The sequence below is a fragment of the Glossina fuscipes genome, unplaced genomic scaffold (assembly GCF_014805625.2).
Source record: "Glossina fuscipes isolate IAEA_lab_2018 unplaced genomic scaffold, Yale_Gfus_2 0, whole genome shotgun sequence".
NCBI classification, from domain to species: domain Eukaryota; kingdom Metazoa; phylum Arthropoda; class Insecta; order Diptera; family Glossinidae; genus Glossina; species Glossina fuscipes.
This window is the reverse complement of record NW_023998414.1, coordinates 33,438,433-33,457,931: the sequence shown is the minus strand read 5'-3', so window position 1 is coordinate 33,457,931 and position 19,499 is coordinate 33,438,433. Positions and strand designations below refer to the sequence as shown.

The 19,499-nt window shown below is 33.4% G+C and overlaps 1 protein-coding gene across 6 annotated transcripts in view; it reads left to right on the top strand.

Annotated features, from left to right (window-relative positions):
* The window catches only part of LOC119633803 (G-protein coupled receptor moody), a 19,078-nt gene extending 850 nt beyond the window's left edge, over positions 1–18,228 (top strand). For 4 of the 6 annotated variants that reach the window (XM_038027567.1, XM_038027583.1, XM_038027574.1 and 1 more), the window contains exons 2-6: positions 14,660–14,707; positions 15,330–15,470; positions 15,596–15,766; positions 16,230–17,038; positions 17,098–18,228. In XM_038027567.1, coding sequence (XP_037883495.1) covers positions 14,661–14,707; positions 15,330–15,470; positions 15,596–15,766; positions 16,230–17,038; positions 17,098–17,864 — 1,935 coding nt within the window. In that variant the 5' untranslated portion in view covers position 14,660 and the 3' untranslated portion in view covers positions 17,865–18,228. Of the gene's footprint in view, positions 1–12,204; positions 12,367–14,659; positions 14,708–15,329; positions 15,471–15,595; positions 15,767–16,229; positions 17,039–17,097 lie in introns of those variants that run through there. The other 2 variants (XM_038027558.1, XM_038027600.1) reach the window with 2 other exon arrangements.
* The last annotated feature ends 1,271 nt before the right edge of the window (positions 18,229–19,499 follow it).

The following is a 19,499-nucleotide window of genomic DNA, read 5'->3' as shown; positions in this document are numbered from 1 at the left end:
AAAAAAAAAAAAAAAAAAAAAAAAAAAAAAAAAAAAAAAGAAAGCCATATGCGCCCAATAACGAACTTTAGATACTCACCTTAAGCAAATTTCATAAATTTCATAAGTGGGAAAATCCTTTTTCGGAAATTCATATGCCTTCTGTTAATTTACTGATCGAATTAATTCGCTACATATATAATAATGATATTAATATAAAAACATAAACATTAAACTTAAAACTCGAAAAATTATGCAAATAATAGAGAAAGAAAAATGATTAACTTACGTATTGAGAACAATCAGTCTCCTCCCGGGGTCATATACTCATCATTCAAATTTCGTATGGTTTCACTTTTACTTTATGCGCCCACAAAAGTTGTAAGACTTGCCTATGATTCAAATTGCTTTGTCAGTGATGCTTTGATTCTTGGCCCCGGCAGGCAAATCCTTCAAAAATGAAACATTATTTCCACGCAACAATTGAGGCAAGTTACTCGTTGAGTGACTCCTTTCCGCCCACCACTTGACGATGGTCGGCCTACCATCGCTCCCAAAGTAATGTAGACCGATATCTAAGCAATGTATAGCCGACCTAGCAGAACAATCACGGCATTGTCATCTTTATATGCCGTATTTTTCGGACTATAAGACGCAACTTTTTATATAGAAGAATGGATTCTTCGACTTTCGGATGCATCGTATGATCGAAAGGTGAAATTAAAATATTTTTTCAAATAAATTGTCTCTAAATTTAAAGCACGTCTTATAGTCCGAAAAATATGAAAGACCGTTGAATGTAGGTATGCGGCAAGTTATCGCAAGATAAGCGATCGAATTAACGATTTACTTACACTCTTTTACTGAATATTGTACTGTACGAGTTATGTTAAGAATAAATAGAAATTTAGATCCGAAAGTAACATTAAAACCCATTTTTTTTTTTTTTTTTTTTTTTTTTAAATCATTCTATAAATTTGAAGTACGTTCTATAGTTCGAAAATGAGGGCTTTTCTGCTGCGCTGTAATAATTACGCAGGGTTTTGACGCAGGTTATCACGGAATACGTGAATGTGTTTAGACTAAAAGCTTCATGAGACCATATTAGTTAGCGCAGTATGTTAAGGATACTGATGGTCATACGAAACGGTATGTTTTTCTGTATTCGCATATTAAACTCAGATCGAGATCATCGATATCGACATCGATCGTTTTGACGGTAATGTACTCGGGTACTACTACTACCGGGTGACCGTTGTTGAGAGCATTTGAAATTTAAATACAAATAGAAAACATAAGAGATTACCTTTGGAAAGCTGATGAATATATGTTTTTAATTAATTAATTTTATTTAATTAATTAATTAATTATTTTATTAATTCGATTCGAATTTTCACTTTTATTCAACTTTTTTTAAGCAACTCATGCACAATTTTCTTTCTTTTCTTTTCTTTTCTTTTCATTTGTTTTTGCTTTTCTTGTACTTTTTGCTGGCTTTGATTGTTTTTTTTTTTTTGCTTTTTTAAAATTACATGCGCCACTTGCTGCGCTGTATCAAATTTTTGAACACTTTTTACCTCCAGTCGTTGTTTGCAATAATTTCATTTTTATTTTTTAATGCAATTTTTCTGTGTTTTTAACACAATCCTCAGAGGGACTGCAGACCGACCTATGCGGTCTATTTTTTATTAGAATGGTTTCTTGAATCCATTTAATCCATTCATCCGTGTATTTGTGTGTTCGGTTTATAGATCACAAATTCTCAAGATATTTTAACGAAATATGACATGTGTCACACCTTCACCTGTCACGTGTTTTGCTTTGCTCAAGTATGAACGATACTGAAAATGGATATGATTTCACTATTTCTAGATCCACGCCCCCTATATTGTGTCACTTGAAAAAAGTCTTTACATTCTTAATGTTTCGCGATAAAATTCGAAGGAAAACGGTAGAGAGAGAGAAAAACGTCGAGTAGAGGGTAGAGTAAGGTTCTCCTCTTATGATCGAATTTTCCGAGTATTTTGATGGAAATTAGCTCAGAATACCGCTTCGGCATATAAATCTATTATGATGTACTTGGGCCATATAACGTAGATTCGTTTTAAGCCCTCCGCAAATTAATCCCCTTGTAGTCGATAACAATATCGATACTCTTCGATACTCTATGATGAAAATGAGTAAAGAACAGCAAGGTTTTAACAACGAAAAGGATAAAACTTTACGAAGTTTCGATCACATTAATTTGATCTGAATTAATTCAGATTCCATATAAGGGTTGTTCTGAAAACTATGTATTTTGATGGTAGCGAGAATGATGATAAAAGTTTTTCTTACGCTACGACGAAGTATTATATTATGCAAAGTTGTGTAGAGTTTTTCATGGGTCGGCTTTGCTCGTCTCGAATCTGTTTTCAAAATTAAATATTGCGATTTAAAATTTCACTTTCCAAAGTGAATTTTTTGCGAATTTCAAGAGTTGCATCCATAGATGAATCATTTCAGTATCTTCTGATGATCGGATATATATATATATATATATATATATATATTATTAGTGTAAATAGTATCAATTGAATAACGAGTCTAGCATACATCCTTGTTGCTTCATCGTGAGCATAAGAAGTAAAGAAACTGAAATTCTATTTATGGTTGGCTTTTGGATATCCAGAGTTAGTGCAGTATATCTTTGAGAAAAGTCTCTTAATTTGTTGATAAATGAAAAGAAATTTTTTTATTTTTTTTTTTTTTTTTGCTTGAATTTACACGTTTTTAAGATTAGAGACTTGTGTCGTGTAAAAAGAGATCTCAAAAAAATAAACAAAATCTCGGGGCTATCAAAGACCTATGTTTAGTCATTCGTTTCAGTTTGCTACAAGTGACTGAGTAAATCAACATTTGGCAACTTTTTATCGACAGCTTGACTGCACGCTAGATGGTTATCGATGGATCAATTTGCAAAAATTTTTAGTCACTTTTTCACTTGAAAAGGCATTTATTGTGGAAAATTGATACACCCTACAAATATAAGTGCTTTTCGTCATGTTGTAGAAAATGATGGACTACTATTTTGCTTAATATACGTTGCACCAATTTTTCTCAATAAATGGCTTTTTCAAGCGAACAAATGATCAAAAGTTTTGTATAGACCTAATACTGATCAAAATACTTTTCCATCATTTTTTACAAGATATTCCAATATTTTTGGCAACTTGACGGTACCATGTCAAAAGAAATTATATTGACTGGGCAGCGATCCAACCATCGAACCATTTTTTCGCATTTCTTCAACTTTGTGGATCCGCGTGCTAGCCAAGCCGCACTGCACCGTCTCCATGCGAGCTGCAATAGTATATCCTGGACAAGTCTTGCAACAAGTGGCCTAAAAATGGCATTTTCAGTCAATTCTTGTCGCCCACTTTTAAACCGTTGCTGGAGCAGCTTCACCTTCAGCGGCATCGCTGAACGTGTTTGATGGGCTTCGGCAGCAGATTTCTTCAAATAAATGACAAAAGTAATGAATTTTAAAGAAGAAGAATTCCGAGCGCTCCATGACTCGGATTGGCATGCGCTGAATAAATCGATAATATTAAATGGAACACTGTTGTTTTATATAGAGCAAGGTCAAAACCATCGAATCCAACCGGTTATGTACACTAATATTTCCCATTACTGTAAAAGACACTGAACAAAAAAAGTTTCGCAAACACTTGATATAATAAATATCTGAACGGTTCAGATGAAGTATGCTTCCAAGTGCAATACATTTCCGAAATACGGAATTTCTCGATTTCTGTCGGGATTGCTTAGTACATTTTATTGTCTCGTTTATCAAGCAAATAGAATGAAGAACCTAACGTACGTTTGCCAAGTAAAGTAAAAAGCAATGGAAATGAAAATGTGAGAGAGCCATATAACACTTGAGTAAACGCAAAATGATTATTACCTTCCTACTCCATTCTCTTTCTTTTTTTTTTGTTTTACACATTTCTATATATATATATATATATATATATATATATATATGGTATACGCAATTCTATCTGCAAGTGATAAGAAAGGCAAGCGCGTTTATCACAGTCACATATGCACTTACATAAACGCAAGCACGGACGCACGCACGCACGCACGCACTCACTCACTCACTCACTCACTCACGCATACGTACGTACATGAGTAGACTTTTGTCTGCCTCTTCGGTCTCATGGTTGATTAAAACAATTTTATAGGCAATTTACGTAAAAACGTAATTAAATTTAAATCTATATGTAAACAGGCGCTGTGTGAACTCATCTAGAAAGGTTCATACGCATTAAACTCAGAATTTCCTAAATGTAATTATATTCCGCGTAAAGCCTATCTATCATATTATTAAAGTCTCTTGTTCGCGTTGCGGTATCAAAATGTTAAGAAACTCTGCTTTAAAATATAAAATAAATTAGCGATTATATGATAGCGGGGGGTTGCTTAAAAGTGAGAAAAAGCAAAAAAAAAAAAAAAAAAAAAAAGTCTCCCTCTTATCTTAGCGATGATCCGCATGGCAGCAGAAATTCTCTTCTTTTTTTTTTTTTCTCAAAAAATTGTTTTGATATACTTGTGATTCACTTGAAGATCCCAAGTAACTGGGCAATTTTGTGATTAATAAAACGAAATTGCTTCGCTTCTAAACAGCAGGTTAAGAAAACTTAAACGAGAAATTCAGGAGAAATTCTCCCATTAGGTTTATTTACATTGAAAGAGTGTATTAGTGAATAATTATCCGATTACACGAATTTCTTTTTGTACCCAGCGTTGTAGAGTGAGCGGTACATTCATTTTGTCAAAACGTTTGCGTTACGCAGAAGGACGCTTCTGACAATTTGAATCGATTAAATTCCATATCGATATAAGCATGTCCCTCTGTCCCTCTATCTATTGCACACATTCTTCTCGCCGCAAAAATTAAGCTATCGATATAAAATTCGCTAGAAATATTGGAAATTCTTGCACGCATATTAGTAATGCAAATGGGCCAAATCAATCGAAGGACGCGCCTGCAGTACCACCTAAACTGAAAGCACCGTAGCAGATTGACGAGTATTGAGTATTTTCAACGAACGTTACTATAGTGCCCCTTAAACATATCGCAAAAAACCAGAATAGGGCGTTTATATCGGGAGTGGTCGAAAAAATGGACCGATCTGAATCATTTTAGGTTAAAACATGACACTATATCAAATTTAATCAATATCTCAAACTTTGCGAACTGTAGCTTGAACATGAAATTACATGGACAAACATCAAACGGACAGATGGATAGACAGGCTTAGATCAATTCAAATTATGATTCTGAATTGATCGGTGTAATAAAAGGTGGGTAGCTTGAACACAAATTTACGTGGGCAGATATCAGACAGACAGACGGACGGACAGCCTTAGATCAAATCAGGTTACCACTCAGAATCGATCCGTATAATGAAAGCACTAACTTAATATACGCTGTACCAAAAGTGAGAAAAAAAAATAACATAGATCGTTCAGCAGATCGACTACTATCTTCTTGAAAGATAACGGCAGAGCACACACTGGCAAAACTATAGGAATTGGAGTTGGAACTTCTTCATTATCCTCCATCCATACTCACCAGATCTATCTCCCACTGACTACCACTTCATTCGTATTTTGGACAATTTGTTGTTAGGAGAAAAATTTCAATTCCGATAAATCAATAAATCTGACCTTTCACGAATTCAGAGACTCTCATCCGCCAGGGTATTATATCATCGGTGTGAAAAAAGTGTGTAGAGAGTATGGGCGCATAATTTAATGAATAAAAAAAGTTCTTGCATTTATAAGGGATCAGCAAAGTTTGCCTTTTTTTTTTTCTTTGCAAAGTTCATCCTTGACGACCTAATGCAATAGATCTTGTTATCCGAGCCTTAAATTTGAATCAAAAATTGTAAAAATGGCTCTGTCCCTCTCTCTCTGTCTCTCTCTCTCTCTATCTCTATCTATCTCTCTCTCTCTCTCTCTCTCTCTCTCTCTCCTTCTCTCTCTCTCTCTCCTTCTCTCTCTCTCTCTCTATGTTGCTCTATCACTACATCTCTAACTCTAACTCTATCTCTATCTCTATAACTATCTCTATAACTATCTCTCTATCATTAACTTTTCCACTTTTTTTTTTCTCTGCTTCAATTTAATATTGGAAAGTCCTAGGTTAAGAATAAAAATGAGTTAATTTGTTAATTCAACATCAGTATCATTATGGATTATTAAATTTCGTCCGATTCAAAAGTGTTCACTTAAATTCTGCCATATATGCAGGGAAGATCTGTTCTGCAATTTAAAAAAGATTTTATTTTTACAACACGAAAATATATTTTTGAAAACAAGTCAATCTTCTTACCATATTCTCTAATACGTATACAAATGTGAATAGATTTAGAGACGCACCGTGTGCTTACGAACGATAAACTAAAGGCAGCACAATTACATTAAAGCGTAGACAAACATAATTGAATGTTATGTAATGAAGAAAGTTTTAATTATATCACATAGGATGCTGATTAGGATTCATTCGATCAAATAAAAGAATAAAGTTCCATTTTCGTTGGAATAAGTTGCCACATGGGGTATTGATAATAAAAAGCGACATATTATAGATGGACTATCCTTTATCAGAAATGCACATTCCGTTAATTCTTTATAAGCTTCTGAAAAAAAAAAAAAAAAAAAAAAAAAATTAATAAATAAATAAAAAGGACACTCAACTACTCAGCGTATCTCAAATCAATGAATTTTAAGATAATTTCTTCTAATTATGGAATTAGCCATCGCGCTTATGCGTATCGAACTTATTTAAGACGGTTCACTTGCGTTCGTAGAATACGCACGGTCTCCTTTCGGGCTAAGTGACACTTTTTTGCGTGGAATAGTTATTATGATTGGTGACGAATTGCGATTACTTTGCAACCTAATAGTTGATCATCAATTTTTTCAACTAGGGGCGTTTACAAAAATAAACAAACAAACAAACAAACGGATGGACGAATAGACGAACGAATAGAGAAATAAGTAAATTGACGAATACCGGGCCGACGAAAACAAAGAACAGACAGATGCATGAACAGATGAACCGTATATCGATTGGACAGAAGATGGATTGATAGGTAGATGCTAGACACTAAAAAAAAGAAGAAGAAAATTACGTTTGCACGGACAAAGGGAAAGGGAAAGTCTTTCTTCAACAATTTACTTTTAATATCCACCATGCAGACAGCCGTCTCAGGAGACCTGTAGGCAGCCAAGATGCTTCTGATATCTTCGTCAATGCCTTCATAGTCATCTCTTATAATTCGAAAATATTTTTCCAATTCGGACGTGTCGTCCATAAATTGATATAAATCTGGATTCTCCAAATTCATTGTTTTTTTTTTTCTTTTTTTTTTGTTCTCCTTCTTCGTTTTCGTCTTCGACGGAAATTGAGCAAAAGAAAAAAAAATACCACAGAAGATTCGGTGTTTGGCGTAAAAAAAAATTCCAATGTGAGCACAAAGTTTGAAAATTTTTGTTTTTTAGACTTTAAAAAGACTTGACGGAATAAACAAACGCTTATATAATTTTGATTGCTTGATATAAAAACCAAATGATACTATGATTTTTTTTTTTTTATTTTCATTTAAAATATTCGTTCGGTTTATGCCGTTTTGATTGAAAAATGACTTCGTTTAAGTGATAACCTTTTGTAAAAATTCAACTCTGGTACGCCAATATTTACCCACTTTTCCACATTTATTTCATGTAAAATTTGGGAGAAGTGAAGTCATTAAAACCAATGACCATGAGTTGACATAAACCGAATGAAACAATAGTAACAAGTCCCAATAACTGTATGTTCTTGGTCGCCAGTCCACTTTGGCATTTCGGGAGATTACGCATCCGTTGAACTTTTCTCGCCATACGAACGAGCATAGAGACAGACAGACAGACAGACAGATAGATAGATAGATCGGCAAAAACGTGAGATACCGTTTCAAATAGTCAGATTACTGGTCGTGGGAATTGCAAATTATCAGCAGATAATGCATGCGATACTGTTTTCATCTCTCTGGCCTGGGCATATTTGAGAAATATGCTTTTCAGATTTCTGAAAATGGGAATTATATCAGGTGACGTGATACCGGTCATGTTAACGAATACCGAAAGATGGACGAAATGCGTCGATATTTTGCAAGACATGCTTTCATATAAAATCCCACAAGGGCGACATCCGTGCCTCTAATTTCAAGCGAAGGCGGTGAAAGTAGGACGATATAGTGAGAATCAAGAACCGATAAGGATCCATCTCGAATTATTGCGAAAGCGACTCCAGTGTATGACCACTAGTTGATAGTAGACAGATAGTAGGCAGATAGACAAACAAATATGAAAAGAAAGAGAGAGGGACCCGGGAGAATATCTCTCAGAAAAATATATCTTTTATGTCCCGAAGCGTTAGCTTTAGATGATACAAAGAGCCTAAACTGCATAATAATAAACGACTCATGTTTTCGCTCGATGGATACCAATAATTATAACGCATTTTATGCTTTAACTTGTATACGATGACCCGTATATTTTTCAATATTTTTTCACTAATCAATTTATATATACTCGATAAAAAATCAATAAATAATGAAAGTACATGTATGATTGTATATACAAAAAATAAAAAAAATAAATAAAAAAATAAAAATAAAAAAGATTCCCGCATAAATAAATAAATGAAAATAAATGCAACGATAATGGATTTAAATGGAAACATATATAGGAAAAGATTCTTTTTGTCTTATGAAAAATTTTGCTACGCCCATGATTTAAGTTGAAATTTATAGATTAAAATAAAGCTATGACTAATAGCAAGTATTATATCTGATATCATCTTATATCAGGCGAATGTTCCGAATTTTCTACAATCTTGTAATTGTTACGATTGTAGCCAGTCTCGGCTCAGTTCAATTGATTTTCGGTATAGTGCGCAATATGCACTAAATTTGATCTTAAGATGGATAATCTTATTCGAATCAAAAGTATTCAACAACATTTATAGGAGTTAGTATCTATCGCTAGCAATTACTTTTTCCCATATGGTAGGGAAACCTTTGGACGAAACAATAACACGTCTTTTGAAGCTATCCCACGAGAGATTCAACGATCAGAATATGATCATAAGAACGAATACTTTACTCCGCCTGAGAGAGATATATTAATGGGATAGAGTTATGTTTCTTGAATATGTTCAAAAAAAGGGGCGAAGAGATGGAACAGTTTATTCCAAATAAATGCTAGCAATACTCCACAGATGGTTTTCGTTACATGCGATCGATCGGACATCCTTTTGACCACAAATTGTACCATTGTATTATGGACGTTTTTCCTATTATGATCTTCAATCGCATAAGCTATTCTTGGCAGCCGTGTTCTTCTCATTGAATTGAAGCTATTTATAATGCGCTCCAACCAACCGCTCTTCTCCAAAACTGGAGATCGTGAATGTATCCAATACATGCAATTGCAGATAAGTAGGAAAGAAATGCGACTACCAAGTGTTCGCGGACTCATGTCTCTCATGCGATAGAGTTTACTATAGTATGCGGCCACCATCTCTTTTATTTCTTTCTTTCGATCAGCAGTGAACCTTTTATACCCCTCGCTGTTATTCCACGAAAAGACTAAAAGAAATGGGATGAACTAAAGTTTCATATTCTATAATATTGAATGGGCGCGGTTGATATTTTCTATTTCCAGAAAGCAAACTTATTCAAAGTATTTGTTGCAAAGGCATGCGGGCGCTGTAGACGTGTCCTTTGACCGGGCTATAACCCCTTATTTTTTACGAACAATGCAGTATTTACCATTATTGGGCACTGGTAAATAAAATTAAACTTTGACACACTACAAGGCGTGTGGTAGGTGTAATAAATTTCTTTTATTTTTGTACAGATACTATATAGCACTGCCCATACAATATACATAATATATATATATTTTTATATATATTTTTTATTCGTTCTAAAAAACCGAGATGTTTTTTATTTACGTGCTATTCTGAACGTGTCCGTCCATTGATATGGCCAATCTTCAATATCAAAGACTCTAACGTTTCTGCCAAATTTGAAGGCGATAGCTTCTTTCTGGCGACCGGAAGAAGGTATACAACAGACATTACATAGGCGAAAAGATGGACAGCAAGACATAACTCGATTCAGAATTTGATGCTGATCAATAATATATAAATTTTATGGGTTACCTGAAGCTTACTACTGGACGTTGCAAACGTTTTAGCAAAGTTAATATGCCACCCAAATCCTTCGAAGATTTGCATAAAAAAATATCAACGGTTCGCTTTGCCTTCATCATGACCATGATATCAGATATTATATCGCGTTTATTTCATTTGACTACTTGTCACTATCCCTTAGCATTTTCCTGTGAATTGAAGGGGAGAAATAATGCTATCCACAATGCACATATATATATTGTATAATATATACATATATATATGTCATATCTTAACTACTTTTTACTCTATGTCTTTACTAATGCATAGAATTGCGGAACTACATCCGTAAAAATTGATGGTTTTAAAGATTTTAATCTGTTGAGAAGGATGTTTGATGCGGAGTTGCGCTGCTTGAAAAAAGCTACAAAGTCATTTAACTTGCATTAGTATTGTACGGGCTGAATACTCGTTTAATGATGATCGATTGTCGTGTGCCGTGTACTTAGACGATAATTATTCATTTATGAAAAAATTAAATGAAACATAAGACAACGGATTATTTATACATAACCAACTAACTAACTAACTAACTGACTAACTGACTGACTGACTGACTGACTGACTGACTGACTGACTAACTAACTAAATAACTGAATCGTAAAATTATTAATATTATGAATTGAAAAATTTGTTAAAGGAAAAAAAGAAAAATAAATTAATATAAATTTGATCTTTGCACCCAAAACAAAACAAAGCTGGACTCCTCGCACACACACACGCCGATCGCATAGACACGTTTTCGTGTATTTCCTCGTAATATGATCATAAGCAACTTCTTCGCACGTACGAACATAGGCCAGGCGCACACAAACACATACGTACACACATATATATGCAATATTAAAGGGAGAGAATTTCCTAGCAAAAGCTGTGAATGTAGCGTTGTCATCATCATTTGTTTAAAACGTTATCTATACATATGCAGGCATATGTATGTCGGGTGTTTACATACAAAAAAAAAAAATTATATATGTATACATATTATATATATATACATATATATATATATATATATATATGTGCAATATGTGTTATGTATGTAACTAAAAAACAATACTTTTTATTTACGTACACATAAATGTATGCAATTTGAGTATATATATATATTAATATACGACGAAACTGACCCTCTTAAATTATTTAATTGACACTAATTTAAAAAAGAAAAAAAACAACAAATGAAAACAACAACTACAATAAAAAGGAGAAGCTACTCAATAACGAAGTATGCACACATATGCGTATTTATATATATATATATATATATATAACGTAACCCAAATGTGTATTCGCACCAATTTAACCCAACCAAACCAATCAAGCCGTTACGCTACAAATAAAGTCAATATTCTTGTCTTTATAAAAATAAATAAATATATATATATATATATATATATATATATATTCATTTTTGTTCACTAATCTATGTACGAGTTGTATATATACACACAAAAAGCATAAAATTCATGAAGTGTGCATTATTTACTCAATAATTTTTTTTACATTTTATTAGTAAGATATTTATGGTTGTTTTAGTTTCATTTCCTCGGAAGATGATGCCTTCACTCTTAACCCGATCGGTGACCGGTAAAGAATAAAGTGGCAGTGAAATTATTTTATATATATATATGTATATAGTAAATATATGTATAAAATAAATATTTATAAAAATAAAAAAAAAAAAAAAAAAAAAATATTTCTTCAATTTACAAGAAAACAGTAAAAAAATTAAAATAAAAAAAAAAACTAATAAAAATTTAAAAAAAAAAAAAAAAACTTCATATTTAATCACAAAAAAATAAATTAAAAATAGGGAATAAATAAATAACTAAATTAAAAAAAAAAGCTTTATAAAACTTTCACAAAAAAAAAAGAAAAAAAAAACTTCACATTAATCACAAAAATATATATTAAAAGTAGGGAATAGATAATAAAATAAAAAAAAAAAAACAAAAACTTTTATAACACTTGGCGGTAAATGCAAAATTGCAAGTGCAATTTAAAGGTGAATATGAAAATCTTTTCTAAGGCTTTTCACGAATCTGCTTTATTACGCCAATAACGGACCGCATTTAAAAAATAGTAAGGTAAGATTTAGTTCGAATTCTGCCCGACTAGAATAAACCCACTATTAAATGCCCTATCACAAAATTGCTTAATTGCTTGCACCTGCTCCTCATATAATGACTTTTCAAAATGCCTATATATATATATATGCTATATATTATAAGGGAGATCGAACACTTGTGATACGGTCCGGACCAACACTCAATGTTCGTCCTTAGGCCAAAATATGTCGATGTACTAAATTTCATTAAAATATCTCGAAAATAAGAAAAAGAAGATGGACAGACGGACAGACAAGTTTAATTTGTGAATGTCTTTTTTCGAATAAATAAATAATTATAACAATAATAAAATTAATAATAACTAACAATTTTTAAGAGAGAGAAAAAAGATTCAATTGAAAAAGATTTTCCCCCAAAAAAGAAAGAAGCAAAAGATACCGAGATTACGTTTACCTTTAAATCATTGAAGCATAGAGAGCGCATATATCATAAAACAGAAATATGACATTATTTCGCAAAAAACGTTCTGATACAAAAATATATGAACGGGATATATCAACCCTGGATATAGCATAGTACGCCTTATTTACATAATAGTTCGTGTTTTACTGATGATTCGCGAATTAAGTGATTCGTACAACTTCTATGCATCGATAAGTTAACATAAATAAAAAATTTTTAAGTGAAATCCCTACCATTACTACGATTGACGCGTGACGAGCATTTATCCTTTTTGATAAGTGGGTATGTGTGGACTGGCATGTGTGTAAGTGATAAGAAAATGCTGGCACCAAGTTTGTTCTTCTAAAGCAATTTTTCACGTTATTCATGGTTAATCGAGAAAATATTATTTATACTGTCTATGAAATTTTGGAAGATTCTTATAAAGAATGAAAAGGCTTGACCTATTTTAAGGCCGATATTGCAAGCCGAATCATGACAATATCTTTAAGAATCCTAATGGATTGAAATTATTTGTTGCCACATAACAGATTAATGGTGGGGTCCAGTGAACATTTATATCATTTTTTTTTTTTTTTTTTTATACCCATCGCCAAAGGATGAGAGGTGTATTCATTTTGTCAAAACGTGTGAAACGCCCAGAAGGAAGCATTACAGCGCCCACCAACTATATATATTCTTGCCCCCATATCAAATTCTAAATCGATTTAAGCATTTGGCGAAAACATTACAAGTTCTTGCACGCAAGTTTGTATTGAAAATGGGCCAATTCGGCTCAAGGACACGCCCACAGCACCATATAAACTGAAAATATCTCTGTTTTTCAAAGAAAATGATAAATTGATTTTTTGTACATAAACTATAGCATAGCACATAAATGTACGAAAATTTGAACGCATATTCTATCGGATAAATGGAATAAATTGACCACGCCTACCCAATATCATAGTGTATCAAAATTTAATTATCTGTTCAATACCTTTATAACACACGGAAATAAGCTTCAGAAATATATAAATTCTTGGCCAGTTGCAATCCTTGAATGCACCAACACATGTCCGCCTGTTCGTCTGTCCATCTGTCTATTTGTGTAACTTTTTAGTATTTGTGATAAACATTCTCCCGTTAGAGAATATTAAGATATCACCTAAAAATTTGGAGAAGCATTTGGAATTAACCTAAACTTTACAAAGGACCCGCCTACAACGCCCACATGCCTCTACGACAAGCACTTTTACTTTGAAAATAGAAGAAATCAACTGTGCCCGCTACATGCTTTATAGAGCATGAGAAGTTTGTGGATTTACTTTTTTTGTCGTCTTTTGGGTTAAACGGTGACGGGTGTCGCGCTCTCTCTCTCTCTCTCTCTCTCTCTCTCTCACTCTCTCACTCTCTTTCTTTCTTCACATGTAAGAAAATTCTCAAAAAAAAGTTAAGTCTTTTCGAATATTTTGTATGTATGTATTAAGCAAAAATGAAGTAGGGTATCTTAAAAGCGACTTCACCCGATTTGATCTAAAATATTATTTCCCATTAACAAATGAAGTGAAGCTAACATACCATACACTTAGCCTTTGCTTACATCATAAATACAATCTTTGCGCATTTTCATCGGTTTATATAGCTTAGATCAAGAATGAAGAAAGTGAGTGTAATGAGGATAATGAGGATTCTTATGAGATGAAAATTTCATGCATAGGCATTTGAAGAAGTGTGTTTGCATTAGACAGAAAGAAAGTGCAACGAGGATCCACACAGGATGCACAGTGAATGAACATCTTTTGAATTTAACATCTTTTCATATACTTATGTTGTTTTCTTTTCTTTCATTTTTCGGTTATCAACATAGAATGGACGCTACACCCCCAACCATGAAGGATATGGAAGCCGAAAATGGGTAAGTCTTTGTTTTTGTTGCATCTGATGAACATTTCACATTAACGTAGAACAGCTACGCAACATTATTTTTAGATAAGAGTCGCAATGCAATATATATATATAATGCATTGCATGCACAAGAAGCACTATACGGATGAACTGACGATCATATAGAATGACATTAATGACCTCATCTTAGATAGATAACAGAAAGGCTGTGAGATCGTAAAAACATTGAACAAAGAGTCGGATTATTTCAGTGATAGTCTGCACTTATCTGAATGCACTTAGCATGCATTAATTTTAGCATTCGTTTAAATGAAAAAAAAAAATTGGAAAAAATAAATATATATATACATATATAAATTTCATGAATTTGAATCGTTTAAACTTGAACACAGATTCGAATCGAATTGAGAAGCGCTTAGCAGTTTAGCCATAACTATGCTATTGTAGCTAAATATTTCTCTAAAAATGATTTATGCAATTTGCTTCTATCGATGGCACATAGGTTATCGGGTGGTGGTAAGCAGTTGTCATGGCAGTTCATGAATTTCCATTCAAATCAAATCTACTCTAATTACCGTATCCCTTATCGTTTTGTTATTTATTTTTATTATTTATTTTTTTTTTTTGCATAGATTTTCAACATCGATGTTAACGTTTGCCGCCGTCATGACCATAATGATTATGATTGTTGGTATTCTGGGTAATTTTCTAACAGTGGCCGCCTTAATTAAATGTCCAAAGGTACGCAATGTGGCCGCTGCCTTCATAATGAGGTGAATTTCTTTTCTATTAATTAATGCATTTTTTTTGTTTTCTTCATTGCTTGCTTTGTTTTATTTATTTATTTATTTTATTTATTTTGATTTCTTCTTCTCCTATCCTATCGCATCGTCATCAGTTTGTGTATCGCGGATTTATTATTTTGTGCTCTAGTTTTGCCATTCAGTGCGTATCGTTTCATACAAGGTACTTGGACGCCACGTGAATTCCTTTGCAAGATGATACCATTTATACAATACGGCAACATTGGTGTATCTCTGCTTTGCATTGCTATGATCACAATTAACAGGTAATGAATGATAAATGAGTAAATTCTCTTCACTTTGTCTACGCTAAAGCTCTCATCATATCATCATATCGTCTATGTTGCTTTCCGTTAAAATTATTGCTTAACATATATTACAATTGTTTTTCTCTTCATGCTTCATACTTCATGCTTAATGCTTAATGCCCTAATGCTTCATGCGAACACAGTCTTTTTAATGCCCGCAGCGTAAGTCGTCATCCGATTACATCTGTTAGGTAATTAATATTAGAAGCGTTACACTTTTTTTTCTTTTTTTTTTTTTTGTTCTATTATTCCTTAAATAAGAGACTTCACTAGGGTTGTCACTGTCATTTTCATAAACTTATAATGACGATCTTCGATCGTCCGATATCAAACGATATGAAAATTGTGAACCCTTAAATACTCTCCTTCTCCTCCTTGTCTATCATTCACATGTTTCACCTCAAATGTACGTATTTTTCAGATATGTTATGATTGCTCATCATAGCTCGTATGGTAGAATTTACAAGAGACATTGGATTGCAGCAATGATTATATTTTGTTGGGTCTTCTCGTACGGTATGCAATTGCCAACGTTAGTCGGTGCTTGGGGAACTTTTGATTACGATCCTAAATTGGGCACCTGTTCAATTATGAGCGACGATTATGGTCGTAGCAGCAAAACTACATTATTTATAACGGCCTTCGTTATACCATGTTTAATAATTATAGCTTGCTATACGAAAATCTTTTGGGTTGTTCATAAATCGGAGCAACGTCTAAAGCGTCATGCGAATAAACAAAATTCGATACCAAACAATTTGCGGGTGATAGTGCCGCCGACGGCGTCAAGCAATGCCGATATGATTAACGGTCAGAGTCGTGTTTCATCTGCCGATTCGAGTAGTTTTTCAACAGATGTTAAACAAGAATCGGTACAAAAGCAAACTTCACGTATTAAAGATCAACGTGAGGTGCGAGCGAAACGTAACGAATGGCGTATAACTAAAATGGTGTTAGCGATATTTTTAAGCTTTGTAATATGCTATCTACCTATTACGATAGCCAAGGTAGCTGATCAAGATGTCGAACATCCCAGTCTACATATAATGAGTTACATTATGCTATATCTATCAGCCTGTTTAAATCCGATCATATATGTAATAATGAATAAACAATATCGGAAGGCTTATAAAACGGTTATTATGTGTCAACCGGGACGTTTATTGAATTTTGGCAAGGGAGCAGGGTTGGGAGGTAACGGTGCCGACGCGGTTGGCAGTAGTGTCGCAGGTAGGTGTTTTAAGGGGTTGGGTGGAGCAAAAGTACTAAGTCACTGACATTCGTTTTAGAGAAATGGAAAGATACCGGATTGAGCCACAATCACAGTCGCACTTTGGTATCCCAAATGTCGGCAACCGATCAACAAAATACCAGCTTCAGCAGTTCCGTCCAAATGTCGGTACCATCGGCAATAGCCCTGGAATTGCAGACCAACAACAATATACCGACGAATATCACTATAAACGGTGCAATAATAGAAACGACACCGATATCTACCGAGACGAATTTAGAGTTAAAAACGAACGAACGATCGTTAGAGCAAACAATATTGCAGACCAACAGCGTCAAGAACAACAGCAATGCAGCCCACTTAATTGCGATACCGAAGAATTTGATTACAACAAATCGCAACAACAAAAGCAAAGAGTCAAATCGCATAACTCTAGTGGGCGGAGATATAATTTTGGAAGAGGAAGAAGAGGAGGAGGAGGAGGAGGAGGAGGAGGAGTTGGAGGAGGTGGAGGAAGTGGAGGAAGTGGAGGAGGAGGACGAGTACGAGGACGAAAGGGTAAATCCGAAGGCAACATTATCATGCAGTCCAAAACAGCAGGAACAGAGACAGCTACAAACGGAAATCGAACAGATCGAACAGCCCTCAATTCCTGTCCAAACAGTGGGTCAACCAGTTCGACCCACGCCAGTGTACGTCAATGCGAGCGTCTTGCATCAGAAGAAAAACCTATTTTACGGTCAGAGCATCAACGACACACCAGATAATATCAATAACAATATAAATACAAAATTGCAAACCAAATCGAAACTTTTAAAAGACTAAACGCACTAAGGCTTTATTTTTACCGATTTCAATTTTTTATATGAGAATTACTTGATTTCTAGACAATAATATGTACTATTATTATTATTATTATTATTATTATTATTATTGGATAAGATAACTTAATTTAAGGACACGATGAGCTTGAAAACTAATCAAAACATTCCAAATAGATAGCGCGAATGTGAACTCATCTATCCAAGGTCTATAGACGTCGTGTTACAGACTTGTGATCAGTTCAGACATTGATCAACAATGTTCAATGACATGCCCTTTATCGTATTTTCAATGTGTATGTATGTATGTATGTATGTATGTATGTATGTATGTATGTATACCTTATATGGACTTTGAAAAAAAAATTTCTTTTATCTTATTTTCTTTATAAAAAATAGGAGATCACAGCTTAAACGTTATTAATAAAAAATAATAATAATTTCCTAATTTACGCACCTATCAATATATATATATATATATATATATATATATATATATAAGTGAATGAGTAGTAAATTGAGAATTTCATGTCCAATGTATTTCGTTATTCTTGTTTATTTATTGTATCGAATTTATTTGTTTACGATATATATTTTTTATACAAACGCACACACACACATATATAAGATGGTATAATCGTTTAATTTAAGCTTAGCTTTACTCATATCCATTTATATTTACACACGCAAAGAGAGAGAGAGAGAGAGAGAGAGAGAAAGAGAGAAAGAGAGAGAGAGAGAGTAGTTAATAATTTATTGATTTCAAATCATTTTGATCGTATTTCTTTAATACCGACTAAGAATATAAATATACAATAAACAAAAATATGTATAACATAAGCCTTTAAGTTTATTTATGTTAGCTTTAACTTTAAGTAGAAAAAAATTTAATCTGAACCTGTTCGATTACAAAAACCAAAAACTATATTATTATTGTTCGCCAATCAACCGCAAAGAATTATGATAGACATTCAAAGTTATCTGGCCTTAGGAAATAATCCCTATAGGTCGAATAATTCATAAAAATTTTCACTTTCATGAAAGCCGTAAAACAACAAGTTGCCCTTATATCCTAGAGTTTTCAACGTTGAATAATCTGTCATTTTGTAAGTGCGCGAGCCCAATACTCACACAGCGATCGGGCTTAAGTCTCGAATGCATGCACCGGCGCAGATCATTTGCGATTATTATGAAATTTTCATTTCTATCGTCATATCGACCCGTCGGCTATTGGTTACAAGTGAGTTCAAATCGTTAGTACATTTACAAAAAGCGAAGACTGAATATATAGGTTAAACCCGACTACATGCTATATACCATTAATTTGTGAAATATTTTCACGTGTGCTATGGAAATTCTACTGAATAATTATTAGTTCTGATGATCGTAAGAATACATTTGCAATCAAGAAGAGTTAATTTGCATTCGTATTTGCCTCCAGTGTAGTGAGAGCAACAACTAATTAAATAATATCCGGCCGGTGACATAAACATTTATATCCTTCATAGTTATCCTAAAAAAAAAAAGGATTAAAAAATGGGAAAACAAGTAAATTTTCATACATAATATATTGGATAGGCGTGGTCGATTTTTCTCATTTTTGTACAGGTCGCCCCTAAAATATACGTTAAAATTTTTG